This window comes from Labeo rohita, chromosome 21, assembly GCF_022985175.1.
Source record: "Labeo rohita strain BAU-BD-2019 chromosome 21, IGBB_LRoh.1.0, whole genome shotgun sequence".
NCBI classification, from domain to species: domain Eukaryota; kingdom Metazoa; phylum Chordata; class Actinopteri; order Cypriniformes; family Cyprinidae; genus Labeo; species Labeo rohita.
In genome coordinates, this window is record NC_066889.1 from 16818925 (window position 1) to 16838964 (window position 20040).

Here is a 20040-nt window from a genome sequence, read left to right on the forward strand (position 1 = left end):
TATAAAAGCTTATTTAAAATATGTACAATGTGTATTCCTACAGCTGTCACACTGAGAGTTACAGTTTCTCCCATTCTACTTTCTCTCATACAAAGTCAATATCACATCTTTGTTTGCTGTTACTCTTTGTTGGTCAAGTTCAAAGGGAAAATATTATAATTCCAGTGCACATAACAGAAATCCAAACGATGCCTGGAATAATAAACCTGTCTGGTTCCGTACTCTGTGCCATTCCTCTCCACCAGGCACTTATTCATCTTTTCTCCTGTGTCAGCTCTTTGTTGTATTATCCATCCTTCTATCCATAGCTTTTCATTTCGCTGTCTACACCTCTCCATCATTCTGACTCGCTCGTACGCCGAGGTGGCTGACTGACTCATATCAAGATGGAGGTGTGTAGTGCTGATACAGTCGTTGCAGACGAGGCTGAGGCTACAGGCCATGACTGATCAAACGTTCTGGTCGTGCCATATGGCAACTGACAGATCTAACCAACAAATAAAAGCCATCTTACTTCATAGCAAAAATGGCTGTACATGTCATGCTGTTCTCTCATTACCAAAGAAATGTGATTCAGCTATAAAAAATAACCAGAGACAATGCATATATCTTACATATCAATTGCTGCTGTTAGAAGCACGGGGCAAATAGGGACAGCTGGGGATGAACAGATCATGTTCACTTTCTGATCCTCTAAAGAATAGCAACACAAATGGAAATAAGCCTGCGGAGGTCATTTTTTCTATGACTCCATCTTGTTCAAAGCTATCTTCAGTCATGACAAATGTATTCATAATCAGGACGATTCTTAATTGCATTAATGACAATCCAGAGACCTTATCAAACTTGATTTTACCAATCGCATTGTATGCACTGTGGCCCTTGACATACATACAGTTGAGGTTAAAAGTTTACCTCCCCCTTTCAGAATCATTAAAAATGTTAATTATTTTAACGAAAAAATAAGGATCATACAAAATGCATGTTATTGTTTATTTAGTACTGACCTGTATGCAACATTTCACATAAAAGATGTTTACATATAGTCCACAAGAGAAAATATGAATATTTTATAAAAAAAAAAAAATGACCTGGTTCAAAAGTTTACATCCCCCTTGGTTCTTAATACTCTGTTGTTAACTGAATGATCCACAGCTGTTTTTATTTTTTTTTTGTTTAGTGATAGTTGTTTGTGAGTCCGTTGTTTGTCCTGAACAGTTCTTCAGAAAAATCCTTTCAGGTCCCACCAATTTTTTGGTTTTCCAGCATTTTTAGTATATTTGAACCCTTTCCAACAATGACTGTATGATTTTGAGATCCATCTTTTCATACTGAGGGACTCATATGCAAAAAGGTTCAAACGCTCACTGATGCTTCAGAAGGACAAACCATGCTTTAAGAGCCGGGGGTGAAAACTTTTGAACAGAATGGAGATGTGTACATTTTTCACCATAAGTTTTCCATAAGTTCCATAAGTTTTCACCCCCCGGCTCTTAATGCATTGTGTTTCCTTTTGGAGCTGCATATGAGTCCTTTAGTTGTCCTCAGTGTGAAAAGATGGATCTTTAAAAAAAATAAGGATTCAAATACACAAAAATGCTGGAAAACCAAAATTGTGGGACCTGAAGGATTTTTTTGAAGAAGCAAATAATTTAACTGTACAGGACAAACAAGACTCATGAATAACTATCACTAAACAAATAAATTCTGGATCTGTGGATTATTCAGGTAAGAACACAGTATTAAGAATCAAGTGTATGTAAACTTTTGAACAGGGTCATTTTTATAAATTTAACTATTATTTTCTCTTGTGGACTATATGTAAACATTTTATGTGAAGTATCTTATTCAGGTCAGTACTAAATAAACAATAACATGCATTTTGTACGATCCTTCCATTTTTTGGAAAAATAATTAACAATTCTTTTTGATTTTGAATTTGATCTCAACTGTATAACAACACAGAATGAGCAATTTCCAAGCAAATTTTTGCATTCAAAGACATAATATCCAAGCTTTGCCAAGGTTACTTCCAGAATTCTCCAAACTTTACTGGGAATGCCACTTTATCGTGGTCCAGCGTAAAATATTTATGTAACAGTCTGCCATGACCCCTCCTAACATCCACGTGCAAGTGTCTGCATCTGTGTTTCCCCTGTAGCAGCAGTCTGATCCGCTGGCAAAAAAATCATGAAAGGAGGCTGACAAAGCACTGGACCTGCCAGAGGAGAGTTGACGGACAGCCACTTCGTCCCCAGCATCAACCCATCCCTGCCTGCCTGTCGTCCTTGTGCGTGGGTCTAAGGTGATCCATCATTCCAGCCCCGCCGTGTTTCTGAAGCACAGCTTGAAGGACAGAGGAAGGTGCCATAGGTACGAATCCCACGGGGAGAGAAAGAGACTTTGAAAGCGGTTCAGAGGGTTTCCAATCTATCGGCTCTACCTGGCCTCGACGGAGACAGCTGCTCAGTGAAGCGAACACTTTGAGGCACATACAAAGGCTCTAATCTGCGGAGATATTGGCGCAGCACTAAGATAGATGCGGTAGAGCCTAGTGAAAAGAATCCATAGAAAATATCTGGCCTCGGCAAACACGCCAGTTAACAGATTTCTCAAAAGTGCTTTGGGGAACAACCAAGCATTTTTTTAATCATGGGGAAAATTGAATTTTGAATTTATACCGTTCAATTAAATTAAAGTTCAAAACAGTTTGCAGTTTCATTAGTAGTTTGTAGTGTTTTGGACATCCCTGTGTGTTCTCTGCACTGTCTGGCCATACTAATGTCTTGTTCGAGGAAACCCTGCACCGCTACATAACCTCCCCTTCCTCTTCAACATTCCCAACAGCCCAAACAGTCGCCTCCGTCCCTTCATTATTTACAGATCCTCACCGGAACTCATTTCAGATGGACAGCGGAGCCCACTGAAGCAGGAGGATCGAACCTAACCCAAAAATACTTCCCAGGATCCTCAGAGAGCCAGCCGCCCGAGACTTTCAATCACGAGGTGAATCCCAACCACTTAAAGGGTGTCCAGAGCCCTGCCTCCAGGGGAGAAGAGAGGAAATGGCTCAGCAGAGTGCAAAAAGAGACTCTGCCACGCATTTACTAAAACATGTCGGCACATTGCAGACTTTTGATGAAGGGGGACAAAAAAAAGCCATGAATACACAATACAGATATTCTATAAAACAACAACAGAGAGCAGGGTTTTTTAAAAAGAAGTTCAGGGACCGCATGACGGCTGCAAGGCTAAATTTATCTTCATGTAATATCAAATTTAAGTCATAAGAGTAATCATAAATATTTTATTTTCCTGCAAGCAATAATTTTATGTTTCCCTTCAGATTTATATATGTACACTAGGGAAAACAGACGGAACCGCGGAATCCAGTTATAAAAATGGAATTAACCGTATAATGCGGAATGTCGTGGAACTTGCCCAATTTAGGATGAATAAATCAAAAGTAGGTAAGTGCGCTTAAATCAAAACGTAATGTGGACTAGTGTCTGTGCATATTAAACAGCAAAAATACTATTTAAACACGAACCTGGATGTTCTGGGTGTCTCTGTGTGAATGAATGGCGCAGACGCATGGTTTCGTTTTATGACGCACATACTGAAGCGCGTGACACTTACAGTGTTTTCAACATCTGTCGCCTCAATATAAGAGCACATGAACACATAAACAATCTCTAGAACTCTTCAGTATAAAAGTTCAGTTTAATTTGAAGAAACTGTGACATAAATATATTACTTAATGTAATGATAGTACTACTCCTAAAAATAAAAGTATTATTAAAACATTTTTTTTTTTTTTAAGGAATATTTACCAGAAAAAATATTTCAGATTTTATTTACCATAAAATGTAAATACACAACACAGCATTTCTTTGTTTCTTTGTTAAAATAATAATAAATTAATTCTTTATAAAGTCAGTTAATTAGATATGCTTTTGATTATTACAAATTAATAAAACCATTAAAATGGAATCCAGGAAATTAATGAAAAACACAGAATGTGGCAAAAATAAAAAAATAAAAAATTTTAATAAACTGCTGTTAAATGGTGTAGGTTAATGATTCCAATTAATCAGACATGCTTTTTTTAATTAATGTTTTTAATTCAACCACTAAAAAAAGGAATCCAGAAAAGTTTAAATGAAATAAACAGAATTTGGGAAAAATATAAATAGTCAAATAATAATTCATTTTTTTAATATAAAATCAATAAATCAGACATGCTTTTGATTATTCAAATGTAATGAAACTATTAAAGTGGAATCCAGAATGGAAAACAGAATTTGGTAAAAAAAAAAAATAAATAAATAAATTTGATAAATAAATAAAACATATTTTACTTTTAATAAATTGCTGTTAAATTGTGTAGGTTTCATGATTACAATTAACAAGACCATGCTTTTTGATTAATATTTTTTAATTTAACCATTAAAACAGAATCCAGAAAAATTAAAAAAGGAAAAAATGGAATTTGGAAAAAATAAAGGATATTATTAAAATAATAATAAATTAATTCTTTATAAAATCAGTTACATAAATATACTTTTGATTATTAAAATTTGATTAAACCATTCAAATGCAATTTAGGAAATGAATGGAAAACACAGTATTTGGTAAAAATAAAGAAAAAAATGCATTTAAAAATGAGTCCAGAAAAAATATAAAATGATCAAAAAAAAGGAATCCAAGGAAATTTAAATGGGGGAAAAAAAATATTTTTTGGGAAAAATAAAATAAATAATTAAAATAATATTATTATAATATATTATATAATATATTACAATAATATACTATATTATAATAATATAATAATATATTATAGTAAAATAATAATTAGTCTTTATTAAATCAATTAATTAGACATGTCTTTGATTATAAAATTTAATGAAACCATTAAAATGGAATCCAGGACATTAATGGAAAACACAGAATTTGTTAAAAATAAAAATGAATTTGAGAAAAATAAAATGCATTTAACTTTTAATAAATATATACATATATTTAGAACCATTAAAACAGAGTCTAAAAAATAATAAAATGGAAAAAGATAATGGAATCCAGAAAAATTAAAATGTAAAAAAACAGAATTCTGGAAACAGATTTCATAGGGCCCTAACTAATAGTAGGTAAACAAAAATTAAATATTTTCCAGACAATATTTTACCCTAATAAAGACAAAAGGAGAATTTCCTATTTTGACACAGCTTTGAATTATTGACGAATCTCTGTCAATACACATATCATTCTGTCAATAAACGGAGAATTGGAGCTGCAAGTAGGAAGCATGACTCTCCATCAAACAACTTGAGATCACTGGAGATTTTCACCCCCTCTTCACTCTCACTGCAGATGGCCGCAGGAAACAACTATTGATTCAGGAATTACAGCGAGACTTATGCAAACATTAGACCCACGCATTAATGAGCAAGTTGGAGGAAAGACAGACAGAGAGTTACCATGTTGAAATACTATATGCATGATATAGAAACACCAAGACAGAGGGAGGAACAGCGATATGGGATGTATTTGGTTCACAGAGGGATCCAATCTGGAGAAACAGTCCCCACAAGCCCCTGGCTATTTTCGTCACCACTTGGCTTGTGCGGTTTTCTCTCTATTTTTTTTCTTTTCAGCTAGCCAAACCCCCTGGAAGAGAAAGCCTTCTGAGAGAATGATGGGGACAGAGGGACACTGTGGCTTTAAACACTCACATGGACACAGTCCTATCTGTTTGGCACATAATCTTCTCTGTTGACAGACCAAACAAAGCAAAGAGACTCTTGCGGTGTTCATAGAGGCCTGATTGAAAGCTTCATACATTTTAAAACCAGATGGAGCAGAACAAAGGCGCTGCTGAAGATATTATGCTGCACACTGTTTCCATACAGTTTTACAGCTCCTCCCATTATACCCTCTAACAATCTGTTCAGAGTATTGTGTCTCTGATCTAAATTGACAAACGAAAAAGTACAATAAATGAAGGAGTATGCTAAAGGTGAAGTGCATTGTCTCTGTACTACTTGCGGCAGAAGTAATATGAACGTTCTCGGGAAAAGGGCGACTCAAGGGCACTTGGAGGCTGTCAAGGGGGTCTGAAAAATAATGTCTCATAGTCTAGCAGGTGGTCTCAACCCAAAATCAAGCCATTGGTTGAGCCAGAGTCAGGCAGCTTGTAGTGGAGTGCAGTGGTGCAGATATTATCATTTTAAATAACATCAAGGTCAATGAAAGCAAAGCCAGAATCAGTCTGCAGGGCTGCCGACTAAAAAAAAATAATAGGAAGCCACAAGCTTCTAAAATGAAAAGGCAATAGTGATACAATGAAATACATTTTTTACAGAAACCAAAACCTCGCCTAAAAATTACAGTTCTGTCGTTATTTACTTACCTTTATATCATACCAAACCCATAAAGGTGAAGTCACATTTACATCTACCATTAATCTGTGAAATTTGGAGAGCAAAATCCAGTCATTACAATGTGAATTTGGACGTTTAGGAGTTTTGCGTGACAGCACCAGTGTCAGAGATTAACAAGGGTTTATGGCAAAAATGCCACTAAAATAAACAAAAATGGCCCATAAATGGAAGGCAAATTAAACAATGTATTATGACTGATGCGATTAAAATGAAATGAATAAAATATATTAATTTGCAGAATTCATTTACCTCTGCTCACACTGCATCAGATTGCTTTTCCGCACTTTTTGTGCAACGTTGAGCCTTATAACCAATCAAATGTGTTTCTGTTGAACTTAGGAATGCATTGGCCAATCAGACACTTAAGGGAGAAGCCCACTTCCAGAAACAACAATTTAGAGATAATACTCACCCTCTTGTCATCTAAGATGTTCATGTCTTTCTTTCTTCAGACGTAAAGAAATTGTATTTTTGGAAGAAAACATTTCAGCATTTTTCTCCATATAATAGACTGATATGGTCCCCCGAGTTTGAACTTCCAAAATGCAGTTTAAATTGAGCTTCAAACTATCCCAAATGTGGTTGCAAACGATCCCAGTCAAGGAAGAAGGGTCTTATCTAGCGAAATGATTGGTTATTTTCATTTAAAAAAATACAATTTAATCTCAAACGCTCGTCTTGTCTTGCTCTGCCTGAACTGCCTCCCTGTATTCTGCCTCAAGACAGTTAGGGCATGTCGAAAAACTCTGATCGTATTTTCTCCCTCAACTTCAAAAATCATTCCAATCATCCTACATCGCTGCAGAAGTACCGACCAAGTGTTTACAAAGTGAATGCGCAAAGGTCAAAAGCCCTTTACAAACAAAAGGTAAAACAACGATGTAGGACAATTTTGAAATTGGAGGAGAAAATGAGTTGGTAGTTTTTCGACATACCCTAACTGTCATGAACCAGAAAAAAACAGAGGTCGGGAAGAGCAAGACAAGTGTTTGACATTAAAAAGTATATAAATTGTATTATTTTTATGAAAATAACCGATCATTTCGATAGATAAGACCCTTCTTCCTCAGCTGGGATCATTTACAAAAACATCTGGGATCGTTTGAACCCGCATTGTTAAACTGCATTTTGGAAGTTCAAACTCGGGGCACCATAGCAGTCCATTATATGGAGAAAAAATCCTGAAATGTTTTTCTCCTTTCTTTATGACTGAAGAAAGAAAGACATGAACATCTTGGATGACAAGGGGGTGAGTACATTATATGTAAATTATTGTTCTGGAAGTGGAACGTCATGGACCAACATGTTTGTCTGTGAAGTCAGAATGTGACAGGCCCAAATTATCATTACTACTATATAAAAAGCACATTAATCTACATTAATGATTTTTGTCATAATATTGCAACCCTATGAGCTTCTGTTTTTTACATGTGTAATTCAGCAACAATTTTAAACAGTCTATTGTTATTGACAAGATTTTAAAATATTGCTTAAAGTAATTGGGTAAATGCAAGCATTTGGCATTAAAGACAACACAGCATTGTGATTATAATAATAAAGTGATTATAAAAATTGTAAAAAATGCTCCTGGAAATAGACAAACCCTGATGGAGTGTATTTGGCACAGAAATACTCTGTCATACTGTATTTCCAATTCGCTTTTTGAAACTTTGGTCATTTTTAGCACGAGAATCCAACTCTTTAGTAGTGTAAATAAGTCAGAATACATGAAATAACATTAGACCTCACCTTTAAAGGAGAAGTGCACTTCCAGAACAAAAATTTACAGATAATTTACTCACCCCCTTGTCATCCAAGATGTTCATGACTTTCTTTCTTAAGTCATAAAGAAATTACGTTTCTTGAGGAAAACATTTCAGGAATGTTCTCCATATAGTGGACTGATATGGTGCCCACAAGTTTGAATTTCCCACATCACTGTTTCATGAGGTTAAAAAGTATATAAATTGTACATTTGTTTAGAAAATAACCAATTGTTTCGCCCTTCTTTCTCGGCTGGGATCGAGTAGAGCCCTTTGAAGCTGCATTGAAACTGCATTTTGCCAGTCTAAACTCACGGGCACCATTGAAGTCCACTATATGAAGAACATTCTTGAAATGTTTTCCTCAAGAAACATAATTTCTTAAAACTGAAGAAAGAAAGACAGGAACATCTTGGATGAAAAGGGGGTGAGGTTTTTAGTGCTACTGACAATGGGCCTTTTTTTGCATGCAAAATGTCGCTAATGCGACCACACCTTAAGACTTTGGTCAGTCCTTGAAACTCAAATTAGGATATTGTTAATGACATTTAGAAAGATCCGAAATGGTCATAAAGGCATTGCAAATTCACCCAAAAATGATAATTCTGTCATTAGTTACTCACACATAGAGTGTTTCCCAGCACTGGGGTTGCACGAGTTAGTATTTTTGAGCTCTTTATGCAAAAAAAGGAATCTCATAGATTTGTAAAAACACTGATGTCACATGGGCTATTTTATCAATGTTCTACTAGGTTTCTGTGCCTTTAATGTGTCAGTTGCGTTGCTGTCTATGCAGGCTCAGAAAGCTCTTGGATTTCATCAAAAATATCTTAATTTGTGTTCCGAAGATGAACGATGGTCTTATGGGTGACATGAGGGTGAGTAATTATTGGAAGAATTGTAATTTTTTGGTGAACTATCACTTTAAATTAGCTGTTTAAATCTTGTAAAGAAATATGAGGTTTATCAAAAAAATCAAATGTAAGATTTTCACTTTGGCCCTCAGCATATAGTCATTCCACTCAAGTCCGTCAGCAAATGTGCAATATATTTCAAACTTTATGCTGAAACCACTTTTCGAAAAATTTTAATTTTTTGATGCATCCCTAATGAGCGGTTTATATGATTAACGATTTGGGCTTTTATTTACATCTAAACACTTTCATAGATTTTCACAGTTTTGGTTACCTGGACTTAAATTTGAGTGATTTAATTTTTTTATGTTCACAGGAGGTAAAAAAAAAGCTAAATCTTTTTTTTAAGTCCCTCAATATTGCAGACCTAATATATCAGACTCAATATTTCAGCTGAAACGGAACATTTATTATTTTTTGCTGTTTCATTTATTATTTTTGCTGTTTTTGCTGTGCATCACTAGTTTCCAAATGACAAAATCAGTCTAATTCAAACCACTAAGTCACAAGAAAGTTCCAATCAGTTTTTTGGCAGGCTCAACAGCTCATTTAAAGTGATAATTCACCCAAAAATGTCAATTCTGTCATTAATTATTCACCTTCATGTTGTTCCAAACCTATAAGACCTTCGTTCATCTTCAGAACACAAATTAAGATATTTTTAATGAAATGTGAGAAATTTCTGACCCTGCATAGACAGCAACAGTACTACCACGTTCAAGACCCAAAAAGGCAGTAAGGTCATCGTTTAAAATAGTCCATGTGAAGTCCAACCTTTATTTTATGAAGCTTCAAGAATACTTGTGTGCAAAGAAAACAAAAATAATGACTTTATTCAACAATTTCTTCTCTTCCCAGTCAGTCTTTGATGAGCGCTCTCAGATTTGATAAAATATCTTAATTTGTGTTCTGAAGATGAACCAAGGTCTTACGTGTTCGAAACGACAAGAGGGTGAGTAATTAATGACAGAATTTTTGGGTGAACTATCCCTTTAAAAACAACCAGCTTACAAATCCTGAACAACTAGATTTTACATTTTTCTCTGATTGATTGATTTCTTTCTTTATTTCTTTCTGGGTTTAGAATAACTGGAACATACCATAGCAAGCGTACAAACGTTTTACTTGATGACCTCTTTATAAACGATTTAAAAGCCCCAATAACACTTCATCCAGCTGCCTTGCCCATATTATAAAGCAGCGTTCACTCATGTGGTGCTGCGAGTAAATAGGTTGAGCGCAGCTCTGTGGAGAGGGGCATATGCCCATGTGGCGATGCTATCATGCACACTGATATGACGGTAGGAAACAAACTTGTCTCGGCTATGACTGAATTACACAAAAAGTGGCTTGTATCAGCACTACGCTGCTGAGTTGACATACCCACTGCTGAGAAGCTGAAAACATGCCCACTTGCACGGCTGTCCTAGAGGTCACACAAATCCCTACTATGCAAAATTGCCCCTCGCCCTCCCCAAACACACGCATTTGTCATTCCCCGCTTAATTTAACAACTGACTGTGTAAAATAACACTGCAGAACTGAGAGGATGGAGGGAAAGAACAGGCGGCTGAAAGCAGAAAGATCATTGGGAGCGAATAATCTGTCCTCTACTCATCCTCCCGTGGCAGCGATGGCTCCCCAGCGAGGAATAAAAGCCATCATGTGCAACACACTGCAAACAGAGCTGCAGACAGTCACAGAGGAAGGAAGGAAAGGCTGAGACGCCGAGGATGTGGCACTCCACGTCAGATCGCTGGTAGTATGACTACTACACAAGCAGGGCTGCCGCTGCTCTGCAGTGATTTACACTGCGCTCAAAATGGCGAGTGACGGACCGGGCGATTAATCTGTTTAACTGAATCCGATTGTTCATACACAGTAATAGGACAGGAACTTATCAGGCTGGCTCGAATTACCACGACGATGGCGCGTGCGTTTAATCTGCTGAGAAGGTTAAATGGGCTATATAAATTTCAGACAAATTCATCATTATCGCTCAAGGGGCCGACTCTATCATCACGGACAGGTCTCAGAGTGTGGAGAACACAGCGTGTTATGACACCGGATGAGGAGTGTAAGAATTTTTGCAGCGGCAAGAAAGTGTTGACGAGAAGAAAAGCTCTCTGATAACATATATGTCAAAATAAAGAAAAAAAGACTGTGAAATTGCTTAACGAGAGCAGGAAATGGAAAGTTGTGGGCAGGACATACTGGAGGGGTTGTGGGAGTTTAAACAGCCAAATATACTTTAATCGCAGCCATAAAATATGATTTAATACTTGGTAGTCAGTGCTCAACAAGGCTTAACAGTAAAGATTTTTTTCCCAGTTGGTTCAGTAGTTCTGATTTTTAGTGGCCTAAAGAATATTTAGTTATTTTATGTATTTATTTGCCAAAACCACATAATTAAAATAACTATAAAATGTTTTTTTTTAATTTTAATATACTTTAAAATATAATTTATTCCTGTGTGCAAAGCTGAATTTCCATCAGCTGTTACTCCAGTCTTAAGTGTTGGATGATCCTTCAGAAATCATTCTAATATGCTGGTTTATTAGTAGAATTATCAATGTTGTAAACCGTTGTGCTGCCAATTATTTTTCTGGAACCTGCGATTCTTTTTTTCAGGATTCTTTGATGAATAGCAAGTTAAAAAAGAACAGCATTTATTCAAAATATAAATCTTTTCTAACAATGCAAATCTATGCTATCACTTTTTTATTAATTTGAGACATCCTTGGTGAATAAAAGTATTCATTTCTTTCAAAAAAAAGAAACGTACTGACCACAGACTTTTGAACAGTATTGTATAGTAATGTAAGAAAAGATTTCTGTTTTAAATAAATGCTGTTCTTTTTAATTTTTCTATTCATGAAAGAGTCCTGGAAAAAGTATTACAGGTTTCAAAAAAATTAAGCAGCACAGCTTTTTCCAATATTGATAATAAATCAGTATATTAGAATGATTTCTGATGGATCATGTGACACTGAATACTGGAGTAATGATGCTGAAATATTAAGCTTTGATCACTAATTTTAATAAATTAGATTTGTAATGTACATTAAAATAGAAGAACGTTGTTTTACATTGTAATAATATTTCACAATATAACATTTTTTTCTGTATTTTTGATTAAATAAATGCTGCCTTGATGAGCATTAGAAACTTATTTAAAATACATTACAAATCTTACTGATCCCAAACTTTGAGTGGTAATGTATGTATGTATATATATATATATATATATATATATATATATGTATATATATATATATATATATATATATATATATATATACATACATACACCATTTTATACTGTATATATACCATTTATGTATATATACCATTTTATACTGTAATAACCTATGTATATATATAGTTTTTTTTCTAGAAATATATTTTTTTATGAACTTTTTTTGTTTTCTTTATAATTTTAAAATTTACAACAAAACACTGGTCTCTTTGTGACACTTGTTCACAAAACCATTAATAAGGGTCATTTTTTTTAGTACTGAGATTTATACATTATCTGAAAGATGAATAAATAGGCTTTCCATTGATGTATGGTTTGTTAGGATAGCATACAATATTTGGCCGAGATATAATTATATGAAAATTTTGAATCTGAGGGTGCAAATAAATAAATAAATAAATAAATTGAGAAATCATCTTTAAAGTTGTCCAAATGAAGTTCTTAGCAATGCATATTACTAAGTTTTTATATATATTCGGTAGGAAATTCACAAAATATCTTCATGGAACACGATCTTTACTTAATATCCTAATGGTTTTTGACATAAAAGAAAAATTTATAATTTTGACCCATACAAATGTTTTTTTGGCTATTGCTACAAATATACCTGTGCTACTTATGACTGTTTTTTTTTTTGGTCCAGGGTCACATATGTTATATTATATTTTTCATAGCCTTAAGTTTTCTTTACAAAACATTTCTGTGACAAAAATACTTACTACACAACTGAATAAAAATTTCAAGAACAATTCTATTAAATGTAATAAAAATACCAATACATTTTTAGAGCGTTTACTAAAATATTTTCTTTAAAAAAAGAATATTATGCAGCATAAACTCTAACTTAAGAAATAATTTTAACTGGAAAACAGTGGTATACAGTGCAAAACATCTCTCCCTACAGAACATTTAATTTGACTGGAGCTGTATAGTGCAATATGAGTCATCAAAATATTCCTTCATTTTCCTGAAAGCGAGTGACTGTAAATTTTACATGCGTGTATCTGTTTCAATCAGTTGTACACTAGATGGCTTTAGAAACAACAGAAAAGCTGCAACACTCCAATTTTGATTGCATGGGGTTTATGCTCCTGTCTCTGCCAGAAGTTAAAGAAATACATTTCTTGGGTAGCATATTTTCAAACTTTCCACAAAACACAATTGCCGGGAAGGCAGAGGTCCTCGTATCACTTCATATCACAGCACAGTAGATAACAAGAAAATAAGGAACACTGTATTCTGTGGTTAGAGCTGAGCACGGAACATTACGTGATAAAAATAGCAATTGAACCGGGTACAAAGAGGAAGAACCAAAAGTCCAGGCACAACCGTGGCTGATCTTCACTATTCCCCTCCGACCCTATGTCCAAAACCATTAAGCATGATGGGAAATAGCAAAAAGATGTTCGGAAAATATGGTGCACCTTAATGAGACATCATCATGGATCTGGCTTAATGCACAACCACCATTCTGGCCCACAGGCCTAACCATGGGACCACACAGCAGAAATACCAGAAGGGGTTCATAAACAAACTATGGCAGACCTAGACTGTATTACAGCAAAATCTGAACACAAACACACAAACACAGTTTATGCAATGCCAGCACATATGTCAGCAGAAAGCACATGAATGCATTCAAACATTCACACACATGAACACACAGTGAGAAGGCCCAGCTTAGGGCATTGGGGGAAGGGTGCATACACGAGTATACCGTATACTACATGCACTTAGCCTGTATTTGTGCCAGTTGAGAGCCAGAGGACAAATTTCACAAAGAGACACCCGTGCTTACTGGATGGGGGCCAGGCAATCCCTATCGCACTGCATGGAGGGCCTGAACTGCTGTTCAGTTCACATAGCAGGTATGATTCTCATTAGCTTAAATTCGGTCCTCTTCATATTGGAAATAGGACTTGATCCAAATCAACTCTAGGTCCAACAATATCTGCCCTTCTCTATTTCTCTGGCTAAAACAGCATTATTGTAAATATCCAGTATGCAGCTTCAGGTTGAACTTACAGGCATTGGTCACAGCGAAGCTGTTGGCAGTCTCAATGTTGTCCACGTGGGGTACCAGGTTAAAGGGGGCTTCGGATGCATTAGGGCTTGTGTTGTGAAGAAAAATGGCCAACCGAAAGGCGGTGTACTCCTGATCTGTGTTTCTGATGAACAGCCCGCCTGCAGGAGAGAGAGAGAGAGTGTGTGTAGCGAGAAAGAAGAAAAGAGGAGAAGTGAAAGAGAGGGGGAAAATAACACATTGCACCAAAGACGTCATATAGAAAACTGGCTACGTGATTAAGAAAAAAAAGAGATATTAGTACAAAAATACACATGGTTCAAGGATATTGAAATTCAAGTAACATGCCACATCAGATGAGTCAAGTGCACACTTGCACACTCTACTGAGCTTTCACAGGCAAATAACCCCATTATGCACATATATGACATCTTTCTGGAATATCAAAATTGGGTACTATAAAAACGTTTATTTGTCAGAAAAAGTAAACATGAAAACGTATTAATTAGATAACCTTACAATACACCGTGTAAAATAAATCACATTTCTGTTTAAAATGTTATTGTACTGTATAATAGGCTACTTTAGTATTTTTTTTTTCTCTGAAAAAGTAAAAATTGCCATTATAATTCACGGTGAAAATCCATACTACACTCACCAAGAAAATACATGTAGCTTACTTAAAAGCATTGCCAAAATTAGGTCTTCAACGACTAATCGATAATGAAAATACTGGTCAAATTTCACTATTGACCGGCTTCTGCTTGTCGTGCATGGAGAAACTCCGTCAGTGCAGTCACTTTACAAAAACGCATTTTAATGGAAAATGCGTTTGAGAATAACCAATCGCAGACGCCACGGAACAAGCAAACTGCTGAGGGGAAAGCGCACGACCTAAGCTATCCAAAGCACGAAGTGCACTTCATATTAAACGATATCAAGAGACTCATAAACACAGGTTGATGTGGCAGGTGCTTAAGCAGATGCGTGTGTTGTAACTTTGCTTTCCCTAGCGCATAACTATGCCTTCTCCGGTTATATTCTTCTCTGTAGGTGATAGAACAGCGCGTATTTCTGCTTTGCTGGTCCTGAGAGCAAGCGATATACATATAAACCTCTGGCTTCTCCTCTCCGCGTAAGTGCGCTACACCGTGCGCATGCGCACAAACCAGATGTGATGCAATGTATGTTTCATTTAAATCCTACATGTAATTCACGTAATTATATTGTATTATGACAACAGCAACTCTGATGGGATTATAACATGTATTGGGATCTAAGAAGTCTATTACATTTACAGGAAAACGATTGGAACGTTACAAGGTTTAGTAAGGGACTGTGTGAGTTAATCCAGAACTGTAGTGCTTCTTAACTGTAATATATCGTTTTTATTTTAAACTTTCTTATAATGTGCAATATTATCAAACATTTATTGTCTGAAGGAGAACATTAGGCAGAATGTGGATAATCTAGTTTATAAAGGGGTATTCTAAAGCGATGTTTTTGTTTGTTTGTTCAAACAAACTGCTCTGTTTATACATGTTTTTTAGCCATTGCCATGGAAAGGTCAACTATGATTTATTTGACTTCATTGCCTTCTATTTTCCTTGTGGTTATCAGTTTATTAAAAATAAATAAATTTGTGCTTTAAACGATTAATCGTGATTAATCGCATCCAAAATAAAAGTTTTTGTTTACATAATATATGTGTGTGTACTGTGTATATTTATTATGTATATAGATACACATGCATGTTAAGAAAAATGTTATGTTCATATATTTAATCACTCTTAAAAATGTTAAAAATTTGTCTTTAACATTTTTAGGCATTGTTTCTGCATTGTTTCTTACACCTCTGTTGTCTAGTTAACACATTTTGTGTTCATTTTAACTCAGCTATGTGTTATTCCTGCTAAGTTTCTACACACTACTGTATTACAGTTACAAAATTTTGTGTTAAATATGTACACAAAATGACACAACACATGTTAAGATAGTCAACACAAAAATGTAAAAATTACACACATCCTTCTGAGAGTGATATATAATATAAATTATATTAATATAAATATATAAATGGAAATACATGGAAATATTTTCAAAATTTATCTACATAATAAACATTCACAGTGTAGGCACATATATTTTGTAAACAAAAACGTTTATTTTGGATGCGATTAATCGCGATTCATAGTTTGACAGCACTATAAATAAATAAATTCAACATTTTAGAGTGGGTTTCTCTCACTAGTGGGCGGGGAGCTTGAAATGGAAAACCCGGAGTGGACTTCCACCCGAGTGATTACAGAACGCTTTGAGCAAGGAAATTGAATCACTCCATTCCAGTTCCACTCTGGATTTTAGTCCGCACGTTGCTTGGTGACACGAAAAGCTTGACACTTTGGTTACTTTGAAACTATTTTCGTTAACTAAAAAGAAATACATAACCTGGCTATTTTCTTTCAAAATGACTCAGTGTTATTTAAACTGTTTCAATGCTTAGTCAATAATAAAGCCTAAACATACAAAATGTAAAAGACAACAACACGCCTTCATTAATGCCTGAAACGTCACCACATTAAATTCCACACAATAACAGCTGCCAATTTTTCACTGTAAATTTGAGGTGTTTTTGCAGTGTGATTATAACATTCTATTCCTATATAGATTACAGTGCACTTTACATATTCTCGGCCAAACAATAAAATCAGGAATCTCACACGCACCAGGAGTCTCAGGGCTTATGACACAGGGCTTGATGCAGTATTGGAATAAATTAAACCACTTTCCATTGACGGGGTGGTGAACTGATATGTAAGTCGCTTTGTGTTTATATATCCATCTTATTTTAATTCAACCATGCATTTCTTTATAAATAAATAAACTTTCACTGCGTTTGTGCCCTTGTTCAGGATGATCCACCTTCAGAACAACATCCCGTTAGAGCCACGGAGAGCACTGCAGTGGTGCCATAACCAAAACGTGGCACAAAGATCTGGTTGACAGCTAAAAACAAACAAACAAACAAAAAGTATCCAAAAAATGATTTCCCCCCCAAATGACCCTTTGCTGTCATACAACAAAACCTACTTCCAACCGCATTATTTGCGCACTGACATTCGCAGTTGACCCCGATGCAGACGGTCTTATTTTTGTCATTCATTTGACACAGTTTCACGCACTTAATGCGAAGCTCGTATCTTTGAGGTGAACCGCCGTACTTACCGATTTGAACGCTGCTCGGAAAAGCACCCATAGTAAGTCCCCAAACGCAAGAGAATAGCAGTAAAAGCTGGTTACAAGAAATCCTCATTTTGTTAGTTAAAATTTGTGAGAGACATTGAGGATGACGTCAGTTGGGTAAAGGACAGAAAGGAGAAACGTTGTTAGAAATCCATTCTTGCCGGGTTTTTTCCCCTGCAGTGGCACGAACCCTGGTGCGACTCCGTCCGGCGGTAGACGGTCCACATGCAAGATGGGGGGAGCGCGACAGCGGTGGGCAGTGTCTACATATACATACACACTCATCACACATGCGCCTTCTCTACACCATCACACACACACATTCATGCTCGCGGGGGTTCGTGTGTTCATTCTCTTTCAATGCCGTATTCCGAGACAGCATAGGCGACTTCTACTCCTCAGCCGAGCGAAAGCGCAGTTATTACGCGACCACCGTTTCGGTTGGACTGTCCCGATGAAACAAAAGCTAAGTTAGACTAGTTAAACTATTTATACACGTAAACTAATATTATTAGTACGTTAAACCAATTTAAACAGAAAATTCCATCAGTTAAACCAATTACAATGAGCTAAATCACTATTATTGACCCTCATGAGGTGATTTATGGGAGAAAAATAAAACAATTTGTGGTTAATAAACTATAGTTTCGCAATTATTTAAAATTTAATTTGTGATCATGTTGATGGAGGTTAAATGTCAGAACTGGTGTGATCTGAATCAGTAGGTTCTCTTGTTTAAATCTGATATAACATCTACAAATCATGGCTGAGGGAGGGTTTTGACATTTTCTCATGTGTTTTTAATAAATATTGTATCAAAGTTTGAGACACAGCTCAGATACTAAATTTAGACACTGAAACTAAATGTTACAGGACCGAAAGCAAATGGCAGACATGAGTCTTTGAAATAGATTAAATTTAACACATTTTGTTGACATTTAATGAATGACCACTGGCTTTTCATTTTCTGGTCTTTAACTTTCTATTCTCTGTAGTCCCATAAATCATAAATCATAGGCTACTGTTCATCACAATCTCCATTTCCTCATTTCGTCCTCACTCTTAAAACCTGTAGCGTTTAAGCAACGCTGTCTGTGAAAAATGAGCAGAGGGTTAGTGACATTTGGTTTTGTACAAATGTATTGATCGTACTAGTCAACGAGCAACGCTTTTAAAAATAAACATTCCAATTAGAAGCAGAAATGCCACATTTGTTAAGTTCCACAGTTTTTCAGAATTAACTGGTGCTTTAGAGAACTTATAAGAACTTTTTTAATGTTCAAAGAACCATATAGCTCAAACTTTTTACAGACGAATCGTTGTGAAGCAAGTAACCATTTGTACTTCAAGTCTATTGAGACACTCTGTATTCTCTCAAATACCATGATGTCTTTAAATGAGTAAATACTTTCAAAAGTGACTTTTAAATGTCATTTGCAGCCGTTTGTCCTCCCTCAGATATTTGAATGGGCAAATCAATTAGGCAGCTTTAACCAACCATGGCATTCACTGTGCGTGAACAGACGTTCTGGAGAGTGACGTCGACTGCAGTGTCTCTGTCCAAGGTCCTGAATCTCTGCAGCCCCATTGAAATTCAACACAGAGCTTGTGCAAGAAATATTAACTTTAATTTCTGTTAGCTCCGTAAAGAAGTGTAAATATTTACATTTTTGACAAGCTTTTATATTTTAACGGAATAGTTCACTCTGCAATCGTTTACTCACCCTCAAGCCATCCAAGATGTGGATGAGTTTTTTCTTCATCAGAACAGATTTATAGAAATTGAGCATTACAATTGCTCACCAGTGCATCCTCTGAAGTGAATGGGTGCCGTCAGGATGAGAGATTAAACTGCTGATAAAAACATTACAATAATCCACATACAATCCATGTTTAGTCCCTCTAATCCATCAATTAACATCTTGCAATGTGAAAAGTTGTTTGTAAGAAACAAATATGTAATTAAGGCATTTTAACTTTATCTATAATTAAACTAGAAGGACCCGAGCACTGGTGGTGCAAGGACCCTACACTGTAAAAAATAAATAGTTGAGAAACTTTAAAAAGACTTTTGAGTTCTCTCAACAATAGTTTTTTTAGTTTTTCTCAATAAAGATACTTTCTTTAGCCAACATTAATTTGTTTGTTCATGCAATGCAGATTGTCTTATTTTGCTAATAGAAAAAGTCATCACAGCAACTGAATCAGCAATTACTGTCGTTGAGGTAATTTATTTTTAATTTTTTCATTATTTACAAATGACAAACAGTGAATTCTTATAGAAACCTTAACAGATAACTTAGTCTAATATGTTGATAGCATTTACTTTGTTTGTAAAATATCTTACAAGACTAAAATACCTAACAAACACATAAATGGTTGAACATACTCTAGGCCT

The 20040-nt window shown here is 35.4% G+C and overlaps 1 protein-coding gene across 6 annotated transcripts in view; it reads right to left on the reverse strand.

The window, feature by feature from the left end:
- gria4b (glutamate receptor, ionotropic, AMPA 4b) overlaps nucleotides 1-18021 on the reverse strand; it is a 118304-nt gene extending 100283 nt beyond the window's left edge. For 2 of the 6 annotated variants that reach the window (XM_051093949.1, XM_051093951.1), the window contains exons 1-2: nucleotides 17625-18018; nucleotides 14402-14560 (exon numbers count right to left, since the gene is read on the reverse strand). In XM_051093949.1, coding sequence (XP_050949906.1) covers nucleotides 14402-14560; nucleotides 17625-17712 — 247 coding nt within the window. In that variant the 5' untranslated portion in view covers nucleotides 17713-18018. Of the gene's footprint in view, nucleotides 1-14401; nucleotides 14561-17624 lie in introns of all 6 variants that reach the window. The other 4 variants (XM_051093950.1, XM_051093947.1, XM_051093946.1 and 1 more) reach the window with 3 other exon arrangements.
- Between the last annotated feature and the right edge of the window lie 2019 nt (nucleotides 18022-20040).